This window comes from Amblyomma mixtum, chromosome 10 (genome assembly GCF_055824585.1).
Source record: "Amblyomma mixtum isolate Tamu chromosome 10, ASM5582458v1, whole genome shotgun sequence".
Lineage (NCBI taxonomy): Eukaryota > Metazoa > Arthropoda > Arachnida > Ixodida > Ixodidae > Amblyomma > Amblyomma mixtum.
Window position 1 is genome coordinate 1,750,893 of NC_143021.1, and position 15,551 is coordinate 1,766,443.

Consider the following 15,551-nt stretch of genomic DNA (forward strand, 5'->3'; position numbering starts at 1 on the left):
CTATGTCAGAGACTTCCTCTCTGCGCGTCAGGCACTCCTCCGGATCGAGGACGAGGAATACGGCCCGTACTCTATGGGTACACGAGGTACACCACAGGGGGCGGTGTTATCACCGCTCCTTTTCAACATCGCCTGATGCACCTGCCCGGCCGACTGGCTCAGGTGGAGGGCATAAAACACGCACTCTACGCTGACGATATTACAACCTGAACCACCGAGGGGAGCCTTGGGGAGATGGAGGACCGCCTTCAGCAGGCCGCCTCCATAGTCGATGCATATGCTGCCGACTGTGGTCTCCAATGTGCTCCCGCCAAATCAGAGCTTCTACACGTCAGGACAAACCAGAAGGACAACACGTCTCTACACATATCTCTGTCGGGCGGTCCCATCAGAGAAGTGGCAGAGCTCTGGATCCTGGGTTTTTTCATCAATAACAAACTTAAGCCGGACTCCACTATAGCAAAATTCAAGAGCATAGGTGAACAGGTAGGGCGCATGATCCACCTTGTTTCCAACAAGCGGGGTGGTCTGCGGGGCAGGGACGCGCTACGGGTCGCCCATGCCTTTGTGACCAGCCGGATCCTCTACGCCGTACCGTACCTACGCACCACCAAACAACAAGACGAGCGCATTGACGCGATCATCAGGAAGGCAACAAAGCGAGCATTGGACCTCCCGGTGGCTACCTCCAACGCCAAACTGCAGGCGTTGGGAGTGGTAAACTCCTATCAGGAGTTGCGGGAGGCCCACCTCGTGAACCAATATACGCGGCTATCGCAGACGGTTCCTGGGCGCCGCCTGCTAAACCGCTTACACATCCAACACGCATGCATACCAGAGGGGACGGAGAACACCCTGTGCTGTGGCGCCACATGCTCTTGGTCGCTCCGCTCCCTCGTAACATGGACATGGCTTCACATGAAGGCAGACGACAAGCGCGGGTTCGCACGCTTGAGAGGCAGTATGGATATAAAGAGGGCGTCTACTACGTGGACATCACAGGGCCGTCACCCACGGGATTCTTCACGGCTGCCGTAGTCCACCGGGGAATGAATGTCGGTGGCCTATCTTTTCGGGCCCCAAATTCAACGCGAGCGGAGGAGGTCGCAATAGCTCTCGCTGCCGCCGATCCAAAATCGAGAATACTTATCACGGACTCTCGCCGGGCCTGTGAACATTATCTTGCAGGCGAAATATCCCCTCTTGCCTCCCAAATTCTAAGACGCGCTCCCGCCGATCCAACTCGCACAAAAGTGATCTGGGCTCCTGGCCACCAGGGTCTACGAGGCAATGAGGCCGCTGATGCGGCCGCCCGAGCGCTCACACACCGGGCTCCTCATCCTAGCTCTCCTGGCTCAGAAGCTCATAAACCGCTTCTGCGGTTCCGCGAAATCCTAATTCATTATTGCGGCAGCCACCGTCTCTACCCAGTACCTGCCAAGGGGCTGAGTAAGGCGGAGGAGCGAACTCTGCGGCGCCTGCAGACAGGAACTCTTCTCTGTCCAGCCATAGCAAAACACTTCGATCCGAACACAGATGGGCGCTGCCCGCACTGTGGAGAGATCTGCGATATCTTTCACATGGTGTGGGCATGTACTCGGAATCCTCACCTTCCCCCTTCCCCCTTCCCCCACCCCCACCCGAGAGGCACGGGAGACTGCCCTCCTCAACTGCTCCACGCTGGAGTCTCAACTGGAGTCTCCTCAACTGCTCCACGCTTGAGCGGGTGCGAGACGGGGCCTCGTCGTGCGGTGTTCCGAACTAAGGATACCGACCATGCAGTAGGGTTTTTTGGCCCTCAAACTCTCTCTGAATATTACAGGTGAGGACTGCGTAGAGTGACAATTTTAAGGCGGAAGCCTTTAATGCCTAATTGTTCTAAGCAGGAATTGTCGACAGTAATGCCACGGTTTTTAATTGGTCGCAATGGTCGTGACGTCAAAGTGCGCGAATTTCAAACGGGGCCAATTGTACTTTGGGTAGTAACCATACGAGCCACCTATGATCACATCCTGTAGGACTGCAAAATAGAGCCACCTCCGGGTGATCTAGTTACTGCTCCTTCTCTCGAGCGGTGGGAGACCGTGCTGGCTAGCTCTAACCCAAAACGCAAGTTTTGGCGGTGGAGTGGGCTGACAAAGTCGTCGAGGGCTGCGTACTCTCGACCACTTAGCGCGACCTCTTGCCAAGCTCTTTCCGGCGAATAAAATGTTTTACAATCAATAGTAACCATACAATAAATTAAAGAGATGATGTAGTGATGCTCCAAGTAAGTGTGACTGAGTTTATTTAATCACTTAATTAACCAATTTGCCTAATTAACCATTCTAGTCAGACCAGATAAATAAAACAGAGTCGAAATTGGTCGAGCTGGGGAACCTAACCAGGGTCTCCGGTGTGCGAGACGAGCGCAATAACCACTCCGCCATGCCAGCTCGATGGTTTGGAAAGAACAAAGGCGCGTCTAGTGAATACGGTGTCTTCGTTCACTCCCATCTTCCCCCCTACCCGTTAGGGCGAGGCTCAGGTGTCACCGAGGTATGCCAGGCAGATACAGTTCCTTTACTCAAAAACCAATTTACCGACGAGCAAGGCGTAGAACTGAACGGGTGGTGGCGTTCTATGGACTCCCTGGCAGCGTTGAAAGACGCTGTCGCGTTTCACTCTTAAAGGCGAAGCTTAACATCTTAACCATACATCAGTAACACAAGCAGCAACACTGCGCTTAAGGCTTTCGCCTCACGGCACTTTAGGTCAACAAAGTGCCCCCCCCCCCCTTAATTTTTTTTTATGCTTTGAGCTCTTTGTATTACACATCGCATATATGTCGAGGGCTATGTGCTGCTTTCTTTAAGGTATGGGTGGCGCAGATCTGAACGCTAGTACTCCATGTTCAGGAGCACTGCGAGCTCCTCTTCATGGAGTCTTCTTGGCGGCGTACGCAGTTGCGATCCGCCATTTTTGCAGCCCGTGGCGCGGCTGAGCAGATATTCCTTCCAAGACTGAAAAGTCACACATCGCGGCGATATGCTCTTCGTAGCAAATCACTGCGGGTCGCTTCCTCCCATTAGCTGGAATGGATTAGGCCAGGGGGTGAAGAACCTCACGACAAAGGACTTCTAGATTCTGTTAACGGTGTTTCCTTTCTTTGCGGAGGGGGGGGGGGGGGGGGGGGGGGGAGGGTGGAAGTCCATTACTTTGGGCTGCTTTGCCTGCAAAAAATTGGCGGGGGCTTAGCTTTGGTTAAGCTTGGTGGGTTGGAAAGCGAGCGCAGCGCCTCTAACGGAAGGAACGTGGCGCCCCGCGTCTAAAGAAGGAACGCAGTGCGCGGCGTCTACAGGTCACGCGTGGCTACCGGCCGCCGCTGCGCGACGACTCGACTTGGTAGTCCATCTCTCACTCTGGAATGACGTCAGAGGTCATTCTAAAGGTCAAGCGTGGCTACCGGCCGCCGCTACGCGAAAGGCTGTTCTTAGGAGTAGTATTGCTTTTGCAATAAAATTCCAATTACGCTCCGCAGCGGTGGCTCAGTGGTTACGGCGCTCGGCTGCTGACCAGAAAGACGCGGTCTCGATCCCGGCCGCGGCGGCTGAATTTCGGTGAAGGCGAATTTCTAGAGGCCTGTGTGCTGTGCGATGTCAGTGCACGTTAAAGAACCCCAGGTGGTCAAAATTTCCGGAGCCCTTCACTACGGCTTCCCTCATAGCCTGAGTCGCTTTGGGACGTTAAACCCCAATAAACGAAACCAAAATTCCAAATACATGCCGGGATGAAGCCAGTTTGCGACCTCCGCACCTGGACGGGCTCGGCGCCCGGACGAACCGTATTTATCTAACTGAGTTGGAACGTGAAGGTTTCGGGCGAGATATGGCTGGTCGAGTGGCGAATTACAGACAGCGGCACTCCGACCAAAGTGTCACGAGTGGACCGATGTTTCCGTGCCGACTGGGCACCTTCTTCCAGGTTAAATGAGTGCGACCAAAAGACACTCTTCTAACCTTCTTTTAACCCACTGCCTGTGTTCATTAAAGGTCACCGCGCTTTTCTTGGGGGTGTGAAGAAAAATTCAGGGGAAAATTTGGCTCTCTAAAGTGCTGCAAGGCGAAAGCGTTTCCTGGCGCACTTTGTTTTTATTTGCTTTTTATTTTTCACATTTTGTTTGTTTTTATTTTTGCTCCTTTTCTTATTTTATTTTTATTTTCATATGTTATTTTTATTTTTTTATTTTTGTTTATTTTCTTATTTTTATTTTTTGTTTTTCCACTTCTTGACTTTATTCCTTTTGTTTTATTTAAAAAACGCATGCATTCACTAGATGCGCCTTTACTCATGCCGAGCCTTGAGCCTTCGTGGCGGAGTGGTAGCGTCTCCTCTTAAAATGCCAAAGGCCCTGGTTCGATTCCCACCCTCGGCACAGTTTCTTTATAAGCAGTGACGCCGAAAGGCGGACAAATCTGTCGACACGGCTGCCGACGCGGCTGCTAACGACAGTATGAGGCATTAAAGGCTTTCGCCTTAATACGTGTTCGCGGGGCGGTGCAGGGAGAACATTGGGGCGTTGCCTTGAGGCAGTCATTTCCGGACGTGTTCGGTATGCGCCAGCAGTGTATGAGCTGGCTTATAGACTGTCTCTTGCCCCTGCGCATAGCTCGCTCGTTTTGGTGTTTTCTTTCTCAGCTGCGAATGTTCAACGAGCATTTTCGAAATTGCGAGCTGTCATTAAAAAAAATTGGCTGGGGCATAGCTAACGTTAAGCCTGCATATCTCGAAGCGAAAAGCTGCGGTGATGCTTATGGTTTAGCTTATGGTTGTGATTTATGATTTAGCCTATGGATATGTTTACGTTTATGCTTATGGTTATGCTTTATGATTTATGAGTAGTAGTAGCAAGATGATCAGCTATAAACATTGCGATTGCCTTTGCGTCGTTTAGTGAGACGTTCTTATCGTTGTTCGTGTGTCTCGACGCTCACTGAGCTTTCAGCCTTTCATTTCTTCGCTCCTTTTCAGCCGACTCCCGTGGTAGCACTTCTGTATCGGTAGTATCACTCTCTTCTCCTTCCATGTTCAATACGCGCGCCTATTCTTTGGCAAGTGGTTATACGAGGGGGTACCCAAAAGAAACCCGACTAAATTTTTTGGTCGGCAAAGCTTCTGTGGTACAGCGTTTTGCCACTAGGAGCGCATAGAACGAACATTCCAGAGTCAGTAAGCCGAGTGCCGTCATCGAAGGAGGTCAGACTAGTTTAGGCAGAGTTTTAGAGTGACGACTGTTTTGTGTGAATGTCGTTTTTGCAATGGCTGATTTTCGTGCACAGCGTGCGCCGGTGAAATTCTGATTTTTGCTCGGAAAAAGTTGAATGGAAACTCTTGAAATATTAAGAAAGACGTACAAGGACGATGCTATGGGGACAACTCAAGTGTTCCTGAATCGAATCCTGAATCAAAGCAACAATCATGCCAATGGAAAACTTCAAATTCACCTCGCCTCAAGAAAGCTCGTCAGGTGAAACCAAACCTCAAAACAATGCTGATTTGTTTTTTTCGACGTGAGAGGAGTCGTCCATTGAGAATCTGTTCCGGAGGGTCAGGCACTTAGCCAGGCTTTCTAGTTGGATGTTTTGAAAAGATTGGGCAACAGTGTGCGGTGGAAGCGGCCAGATTTGTGGCGGTCGGGTGACTGGTTTTTCCATCATGGCAATGCCCCGGCTCACACAGCCCTGTCTCTACGACAATTTTGGACCAAAAATGGCATGACCCCTGTTCCTCAGCCCTCATACTCTCCCGACCTTGCCCCGTGCTACTTTCTTTGTTTCCTAAAGTGGAAAAATAGGTGAATGTAAAGCGTTTCGCTGATGTTGCTGAGATGAAGAAAAAAACGACGGAGGCACTGTTAAGCATCACAAAAGATGAATTTAAACAAAGTTTTGAAAATGCAATGAAAGATTCGACAAGCGTATCATTGCAAGTGGGGAATACTTTGAAGGAGATTGAAGGTCTGTGCTTAAAATGTGAACAAATAAGTTCGAACAAAAATAAGTGCGGTTTCTTTTGGGTACCCCCTCCTACAGCCGGCCTCCGCGATAAACACGCGCTTGCGGCGAACGTCAAACGATGACGCATAGCGCGCGGCAGCGTGCGCCTGTTCTATGGGCAAGCGCGCCTTATATACCCCTTCTTTCAAATGCCCAAAGCGGTGGCGAGGAGCAGAAGCGGCGGAGCACATGCGCACTAGCCTGCGCCTTGCGTGACGTCACCCGTGCTCCGACATACGCCGGCTTACGCGAAGCGCGGTGTTGACTAGCGTAGTGAAGCTTTTCGCTGCAAAAGCAGCGCTCAGGCATGACTGATTTGTGTCTACCTAGGCATGCACTGCAAGCAACCGTGAACAGCTTTTGCAACATGGAGCCGTATAAAATTGGTGCTCTCTGCCTCTACAGATGTTTTGTAAGCTTTCAGAATTTTTCATCTTCAGCTGGCTCGTGTTGCGTTTGCGCCATGCAACAAGACAAAAAAACACCGGCATCTGAAATACATTGATACGTGTCGAAAAACAGGCGCCGATTTCTCTCCGGGAAGTGCGATTACATATTACTGAGAAGTGCGCGCGTGCCTAGAGGCCATTAACCTTGCGGCGGCTCATCAGGGTTTTCATGTGAGCGGCGTTACCCTTTCGTCGCACCTGCATTCTGTGGTTAGGTCAAAGCTTGACCGTGCTGTGGACGGACTTGCACTCCATGTCACTTTTGTTCTTCTCGCTGGAGGTGATCGCCAAGTTGTATCATCGAATAAGTCACGGAAGCCAGTGCGCTTGCGAGAGAAATGTTTTGGGACGTGCCTGACCTGTCTGCAATGAAACCGCAGTTGTCATTAGTCCTTGAGACATGGAATTTTTTCTGACTTCGCTTGAAATGTGGGCAGTCGGGTGCTCGAAATAAACAACATTAGAACCACTTTCCTACGCGCTCGAAAAAGCAGTACTAATCCACTGCGCCACAAGAGCTACAGGAATGGCAGTTTCTAATTGTCTTACCTGTTCTCAAGAAAACTGCCCTATCTTCGTGCATGCGCAGATCAGCAAATCGCGCGTTGGCGAATATCTGGTCCTTTAATTCCAGAGCGCCCGAGCGCGCCTCTCGAGTCAACCGCCGCTTCGTTGTCGTCGTTTCCACTCATCGCGGAGGCCGCTTGGTACACGTGGCATTATCCCCCCCCCCCCCCCCCCCCCCTCGATGCCAACGAGTTCAAAACCAAAGAAACGAGCCGATCGTCAAGGCAGCGTCCGTTATGAAATCGCTGAATGAGCTATGTACAAGATAGGAACAAAGAGAAAAAGAAGAGGGGTGATCTGAATTGTAGAGTCCTTGCTAGCTGGGAGGCGGGGGGTGGAGTCCGCACTTGCTGAAAAGGGTTAAGGGAGCGGAACACAGCGTGACCGCAGCGCTCAGTCACGTGAAAAGTGCACCACATGCACGATTTCAGGCAGCTGACGCCGAGGGCCGCAGTTCCATCAGGAACAGCTTCACACTGTTGAGGCGGCGCAGTACGGACCGAAATATCTACGATGGAGCTTTTTGCAGCGAAGCGGCGGCTGGCTCGAGGAACGCGCTCAGGGCAGGCCTGGCTCTTGGGACAAAATGGACCGACCTCATTCTTGGGTTCTCCCTTACGCCTACCTGCAAGGCTCTCCTTGGGTTGTGACAGTATTGTGAGACTGAGGCCGGAGCGAGCTTCATTGCTGCTCGTAACGCTCGTAGTTCTCGGCTGTCCGCTAATTCATGACAGCACAGTACATGACCGCCCCTTAATACTGCATACGCCTCATTTGTCCTCCTAGCCTCAATAAGCCCTATGACATCCCATTCAACACCCGCTAATTCCTCCAACAGCACTGCTAAGCTAGCCTCACCGGATAATGTTCTACCGTTAAAAGTTGCCATGTTGTTTCCAATGGCGGCCTGTCCGGAGCCAGTGATTCTTAGCCCCATCCGCTGCGTCACAGGTCTGCCCTGGTCAACTGCTCCGCAACCACTGGGGACTGAGGGCCGAGGGTTGAATGCCTTGTTCATAGAAGGTTGTGGCCAAGTACTTCATCAGGGTGGCCAAATACTGTTCTGGTGAGGAAGTGCGTTGTCGGTTCTGGTCACCGAAATCAGGCCGCACCCAAGGCTTGGTTGTGCAATTCCATCGACATGCGTTGTTTTTTTTTTTCAAACCGGAATTCCAACCAGGGTCCTGTTTCATGCTTTACCTGTTCGCCGTCGCTGCACCTCCGATAGGTAGCCATATACTTGGCTGCGATGTTGGAGATAAGACTGTATCAAACTTTCCGCCTTACCGCGAAAACCGTTTTCATCCCCTTTCTTTTATGCAACGGTGAAACGCTCAATATGCATTTTGTAAGGAACCACACTTAGACTTATCCAGGAATTAAAAATAAATGTTATCGCCGGGGTAAAAGGTCAGCATCATGCTTCATCAAGAAAGCCATCAATGTCTCCAGTGGTAGTGTTTTTTAATCTTATTACCACTTCGTTTACTTCATTCTCACTTACACCAACGAGGAAAATAGAGGGCTTGTTCTACAGGACGTTAGTTAGATGATTGGTTGCGGTAGTTTTGTGTACGAGCCCCGCCGCGGTGGCTCACTAGTTACAGCGCTCGGCTGTTGGCCCGAAAGACGCGGGTTCGGTGCCGGCCGCGACGGCCGAAGTTCGATGGAGGTGAAATTCTAGAGGCCCGTGTGCTGTGCGATGTCAGTGCACGTTAAAGAACCCCAGGTGGTCGAAAGTTCCGGAGCCCTTCACGATGGCGTCTTTCATAGCCTGAGTCGCTTTGGGACGTTAAACCCCAATAAACCAATAAACCAGTTTTTTGTATGACATCTACAAAATGCTTCTTGAATTCGGCAGATGGCTTTCCAGTCAACTCTACATGATTTATTGGAAGTTTGCGAACGCTGCTTCGCATAACGTTGTCATTTATTGGGGAGTTTAGTTTTGTCAAGTAGAGCAGAACGTTGGGCCAGTCTTTTCTACACGATGTCGGAGTAAATAGAAGTGGAATCTAAAACGTTTCTGTAGAATTCGCGCTTTCCCCTTGATAGCTCTTTATTAAACGATTCCTGTACGTTTTGAAGTCTTTGAATTGTCTTAAATCTTTACTTTTGATAAATTGCCTGTCTATGAAATTTTTATGCCGCATTTGTTCATTTGTAACCCGTGGCTTACGGATCTTTTTTTTCCCCTTTTAATGTGCTCCATCAGGAAACTAGCTTGATATATTGGTCTCATAATGCCTAGAAGGCTGTCGTAAGCCATAATTCCTTATTTTGAAGTGCGCTGTTCCAGGAGGTTTGCACAATTTTATCACGAAATTTTGAATTAAGTAAATAAGAGAGCTTGGATTAGTGGTTACCCTTGTTGGATGCTGAATTCCATATTTAAAACCACTGGCATTAAAAAAAATAATATCTAAATTCATTCTTTAGGAATAATTTTTCATCATAGTAATATTTAAGCCACCGCCGCATATAAGCTTAAAATTGTTATCACACAGATTGGCGAAAGACTCTTCTAATTTATCGCAGAAAGCCTGGATTGAACTGTTTGGTGGTCTTAACATAGTGCTATTTTATATGATGGAGCGAAATTCATAATCGTTATATATTTCTGATTATTCGCGTAACAGTTGAAATGTTTGTAGTCGGAATGCACTCTGCTGCACCGTGTACGATTCAGGTAAAATGTGTCGTGTTATGGAAGATGGTGTATATTGGATTCATTTTTGTATCTGTTAACATAATAACATGAAAAAGCTGTGCAACCACTCTAGAAAGCATGTCTAAATCAGATATTTTCGTGTTAGCAGATCGAACATTTGAATGAATACATTTGGAAGATTTAAAAAATGACTGCGTTAAAGTGTTAGTGAATTTACTTGGAGGTATGTAGACATTGTTTTCACTACCTGCCATGCTGTACGAGTTGGTCGAGGTCGCACGTGCTTCTGATTACAACTCCTGTCTTTCCTTCACCTTCGCCTTCAATTCAATTTTTCCAAGCAAACTTTAAGTTGTTTTTCTTGCTCGAGGCTTTTACGGGCTTCTTTTTTTTCTTGTGAAATCTTCATTAACGAAAATCTTGTCATCATTGGAATGCAAGTTTTTCCTGTTTTTATGTTTTGTTTGCTTCGTGAAACGTCATATTATGCCCAGCACTTTTTTTTTTTTGGCGGCCTACGATGAATCGCCTTTTTCGTCGCTCTTCGATAACGGCAGCAGCACAGCTTGCCTGGCCAGCTCAGTAGTCTCGCTCATCAGGTTTTCATTTTCTCTTTGAGGAATTCCGTGTGTTTCAAGGTTCAGTCATGTACTCCTTCATTCGTAGTTGCCAACATCAGCTTTCAGTTGCGCATCGTTCTGACCCTGAGCTTCAATTTTCTCGAATCTTCGTTTCACATCCTAGACCTGCTGCTAGTTTTTCTCTGTTCGTGCCAGACGGTAATCATATTGGTCTGACATGAATTGCGGTGGGTCTTCCATGCTTTCAACCACTTATTTTAGCGGAAGCAAGCGATCAAGCTTATTGTTTCCAGCCACACGCGCTCATCCGGCTATCTGTGTCATTGCTCGTTTTTTGATGTACGCCTACATGCATCCCATATCCAGGCTTTGCAGTACAAGTCTCGTTTATTGTCATCTCTCTGCACATTTGTATCAGCGTCTGCTCACTGCACTAAACCAGTGGCCACACGTGGAACAGCAGACACCACCAGTAGGAGTGACCAAGAGACCCCGCACGCCGGCACTTACAGGCACCGGCGACAGCTCTGGGGGCGCATGTCCACGATGCTTTGCTGCCAGTCTGCAACCAGCCAATCAAGAACTAATCTTTCATTCTCAGTAATGTGAAGAAATGCTCGTAGTTTCCTTCCAAAGCGTAAAGCCTTGTCTAATCTTCTCCAGCAATAGGACATTATTGATTGGAACCGGCTGCCTTCCACAATCGCAACTGAGACGAATGCGACATCATTTCATGAACTTTTAAAAAATCAAAGCGATGTGTAGTTTTCTTCTAGTTCTGTTCTACTCACCGTAATGTGTACGAGTTTTGTTTTCTCGTTGTATTTTGATGCTTGCTGGCTACCAGTTATTCCTCTTTTCTTGCTTTTTCTTTGCTGTTTAACTCATGTTAGATGTTCCTTCTTGAGTAAAACACGTTTTTGGCCAAGTTGGTAACATTCTTGATTCATATTGCAGCGAAGAAGCACGAACACACGTAGAAGGAACACGCAAAAAACACGGACGAACGCTGCACTCACAACTGGTTTACTGCGAAAAGATTTCGAGCTTAGGAAAGGCTCACGCATCTGCGCACTACAGAAAGAAAACCATAACAAACACGTGCCAAGAAATACCATCTTATCATAATGCCGCAAAAAGTTTGAATTCCGAAGCGTACAAAAAAACGGATGCATCATTAATGCAGCAATCTGCTTTTTCCTTTATGTGAAAGGCCTCCAAGAGTTCACGTGCCGTTTTATACTTGCTTCTGCCTAGGATTCGAACACTATCGAAACGTGGCGAACATGTCACGCATGACTGGCAGTGCCTAACCAAGTGCACATTCTCTTTGTTCTTTAAATTCCTTTGGTGCTCCCATAGCCGGTCGTTAATACATCGCCCCGTTTGACCGATGTACACTTTTCCACATGAAAGTGGCAGCTCGTATACCACCTCAGAAGCGCGTTGCACATAGGGCGTAGTGTGCTTTTTACCACACCCGCTTCTCCCTGTTTCGCTTCCGGAAATACGAGGGTACAACTTTGACAGCTTCACCGGAGCCGAAAAAACGAGCGGCACCCCATACCTGTTCGCAACCTTCTTCATGTTATGCGACACCTTGTGTAGGTAGGGGGCAACTTCCGGTCGCTGGTTCATGTTCCTCTCTTTCTTCTTGGAGTTCGCTGTGCGTGCCTTCACTTTTTTCAGGCAAGCTTCTGCAACAGAAGTCACGACCGACAAGGGGTAGCCCGCTGACAAAATTCTAGCCAATTGGTTCTCAAAGCTAGACTGCATCTCATGGACGCACGATTTCTCAAGCGCCGAATCCAGACACAAACTAACTATGCGCAGATGCGTAGTGCGCAGATGCGTGAGCCTTTCCTAAGCTCGAAATCTTTTCGCAGTAAACCAGTTGTGAGTGCAGCGTTCGTCCGTGTTTTTTGCGTGTTCCTTCTACGTGTGTTTGTGCTTCTTCGCTGCAATATGAATCAAGAATGTTCCTTCTTGCATATTCATGTTCGAATTTTACCACCCCCTATGTAATACCCTCGTGAAGAGGGCCCTTAGGGATATCTTGAAGTAGAAAAAAAATAAAATTCCGGCAACTGCAATCGCAACCGATACTGATCGCAACCACCGAAACATGGCTGACAAATGGAGCAGTAGATGTCCGGGTCCTTGAACCTCTGCGGATACGCGTGCAGGCGGCGTCCTTATCGCCATTGATTATAGTGTTTTACTCTTGCCATCACATCTGGTCGAGAAATGGGGCAGCGTTGTGCCTAAGACGGTGCGGGCTGGACAACATTATTTTTCTTTCCTTTTGTCTCCCCGCACTGTCTACTTCGGCGGCGGCTCCACCTGTCAACCCTTTCCGCTTGTACGGAGTCAGACGTCGGTCATCAGCAGGCTCCCAAAGAACTGCGTATTTGTGCAAAAATGACAACCGAAGAGAAGCGAGCGCGATTAGACAGGACGCTATACGTTCGCGCGGCTATGTACTACATACAGTTTACCTCATTTTTTGTAAGTGATTGTGTCCAGCGGCCACTCGCACGCACTTATTTTCGGACAATGTTTGGACATTAGCGCGCGAGGTGCGCGGACTTGATCACGTTTGTATTTTGTAAATAGTGCACAAAGCTCTCCCCTGTCCTATCTTGGTATCGCTCCCCCCTATACTTCTCCTCACTATCCTCGCCCTTTCATTTCCGCCGGCTGCAGCTCGGGTGCTTAAGATAGTAGATAGCAATTGCTGCGGCCGGCAACACTCTTTTCCTTCACTTTTTTTTCTGTTTTTTTTTAAATAAACCACCCACCACCAAGAGAAGCACCGAGGGCTCTGTTTAGACCAGCCACCTGCCCATCGCCTAGCCGGTAGAGGCGTGAAAAATTCAGGGGGGCACTTTGTTAACCTGAAGTGCGGTGAGGCGAAAGCCTTAAGCGCGGTGTTGCTGCTTGTGGCACTGATGTGTGGTTAGATGTTAAGCTTCGCCTGCAAGAGTAGAACCCGACAGCGTCTTGTAACGCTGCCAGGGAGTCGACAGAACGCCATCGCCCGTTCGGCTCTACGCCTTGCTCGACGGCGAATTGGTTATTGAGGAAATGAAATGTATCTCTCTCTCGCATATCTCGGTGGACACCTGAACCTCGCCGTAAGGGAAGGGAGGAAGATGGGAGTGAACGAAAAGACCGTATTAGCTAGACGCGCCTTTGTTCATTCCAAACCATCGAGCTCTCATGGCGGAGTGGTTAGCACGCTCGTCTCGCACTCCGGAGAGCCTGGTTCGATTCCCCAATTCGACTAATTTCCTACTCGGTTTTATTTATTTATGTGTTTTGACTAGAAAGGTTAATTAGGCTGATTGATCTTACCATTGTTCTAATGCTATGCATCATGTCCTTTCACTCACTTGTCAAGTGATGGGACTCTCTAGAATGTTCGACACCATATCTACGAAACATATAGAAACGTCTAGCTATTAATGATGTTTAATGATAGTTTAGTATGACTTGCACATTTCGTGATATTAGTTAATTTATGGTTAGTGATAGTTAACGTGTCCTTAACTCGTACACTGATTAATTAGTTTTAGTTAAGGTACAGGCGCAGTGCACTGTTCCACATGCCATTTGTTAACTACTACTAATTACCAATTAGTCATTTAGTCTAAGTACAGTGATATAATCATGAAATCCCTTTATATCATGTTCCGATGTCTTTCGATTGCACCCGATTAGGTATCGTTTGGCTATTGATTGGCATATGCCCATGTAAGGCATGCATCCGAAACGCGGACACATTTGCTAACACGTCTTGGTCACGACAGAATGAGACATTAAAGGCTTCCGCCTTAATACTGCTTTGCGTCGCTGCCTAGCCGGAGTAGAAAGCTGTCGGTGGCATCAATAAAACATGGTTCTGGGCTAGTTGGTAATTCATACTTGGTAGGAAGACAGCGCACTAAGCTCGGACCCGTTGCAGGGCTTCGCGTGGTGTACGACGCGCACCGGCGGCCCATGGAGCGTGTGGCGGACGTGCGGATCCTGTGCACCGAGTGCCGTGTGCCTCGCTTCGAGCCCGTGGACGACGGCCGAGTGTACCGCATCGGTGCCCTCAGCTACATCGTGCACGGTGGGGACAACTTCGACTTCTCCTTCGTCGCCCCGGGGGACATGTACGACACCGGTGAGAGCTCGAACAGCGCCGGGAAGAAGCTCCTGTGCTTGTGGGAGCGTAAAAGATTTGTGCAGCCCAACAGGACGACAAAGAGCACAGCGCTGTCCTGTGCATCCTTTCTCTGCGTCCTCCTGTTGAGCTGCTAAAATCCTGTTGACAACTTCGAACTTCAAGTTTTGCTAAGCTGAAAAGGGACATGGCATGGTTGTTCTTCATACTGCAGTTTTGTACTTCAGTAAGTAATACAAGATCCTACGATTCAGTTTTCCTAAATCTGAGTGCCCTGGACGCGATGTAAAATGAAAAAAAAAAACGCCATCGAAATTGAGACCGGGAAACTCCTCCCACCGGCAGCGACATCCATATTGAATGTTCCCGTACGTGACAAGGACAAACGCAGAGCAGCGTTGTCGGCTATCGTCACCGCGTTGCGCGCAACGAGGTCTCTTGTCCCCCTCCGCTTTCGTGGACGATTGCAGTAGCAGTCGTTCCGCACATATAAGTGACCGATGTCGCAAAAGCGTTAGCAGCAACGCGTACGTTTCCCTCAGTGGTCCCGCACAGCAGGCACATGCGACGCCGATCGACGGTCGGTATGCGGATGCCATCGCTGGCGCACCAGTCTGTCGCACTAGACAGACGACGGCGGGAACAACGACCGCGTACCGTATACTAGCGCGTGAGCTTAGCGGGAAGGCTAGTTGGCATGGTATTATGTAAACATCATCCCGCACTATCTGGACCAGATAGTGCGGGAGATCAAGGAGGCTGCCGAGATAGCCGGGCTGCAAGATAATTGCCTTCAGTCGCCTTGTCGGATGCGGAGTTGCGCTTCTTGAAGAGGTGACAAGCAAAGATATTCTCTTTCTTTTTTTGTTTGTAACCAGTATTTAAGCACTTCTTTTCACCCATTAAACGTCAGTTGGAAGTACAGCGCTTGTGTGTCCTCGTTCTTCGTCGTGTGTCTCGCTGGTTTGCAATGGTATTTATATGTAACTCACATTGAGTAATGCTGAAATTTGGGCGAGTTGGCAAGTATTCATCTTATGGGGAACGGCGCAACAAAAGCGGGACACACACACAGCG

The 15,551-nt window shown here is 48.8% G+C and overlaps 1 protein-coding gene across 5 annotated transcripts in view; it reads left to right on the forward strand.

Moving 5' to 3' along the window:
• Window positions 1–15,551, forward strand: part of LOC149324977 (protein 5NUC-like) — a 263,653-nt gene that overhangs the window by 229,473 nt on the left and 18,629 nt on the right. For all 5 annotated transcript variants that reach the window (XM_089563646.1, XM_089563643.1, XM_089563647.1 and 2 more), the window contains one exon: window positions 14,271–14,474. In XM_089563646.1, the coding sequence (XP_089419772.1) occupies window positions 14,271–14,474 (204 nt within the window). The remainder of the gene's footprint in view (window positions 1–14,270; window positions 14,475–15,551) is intronic.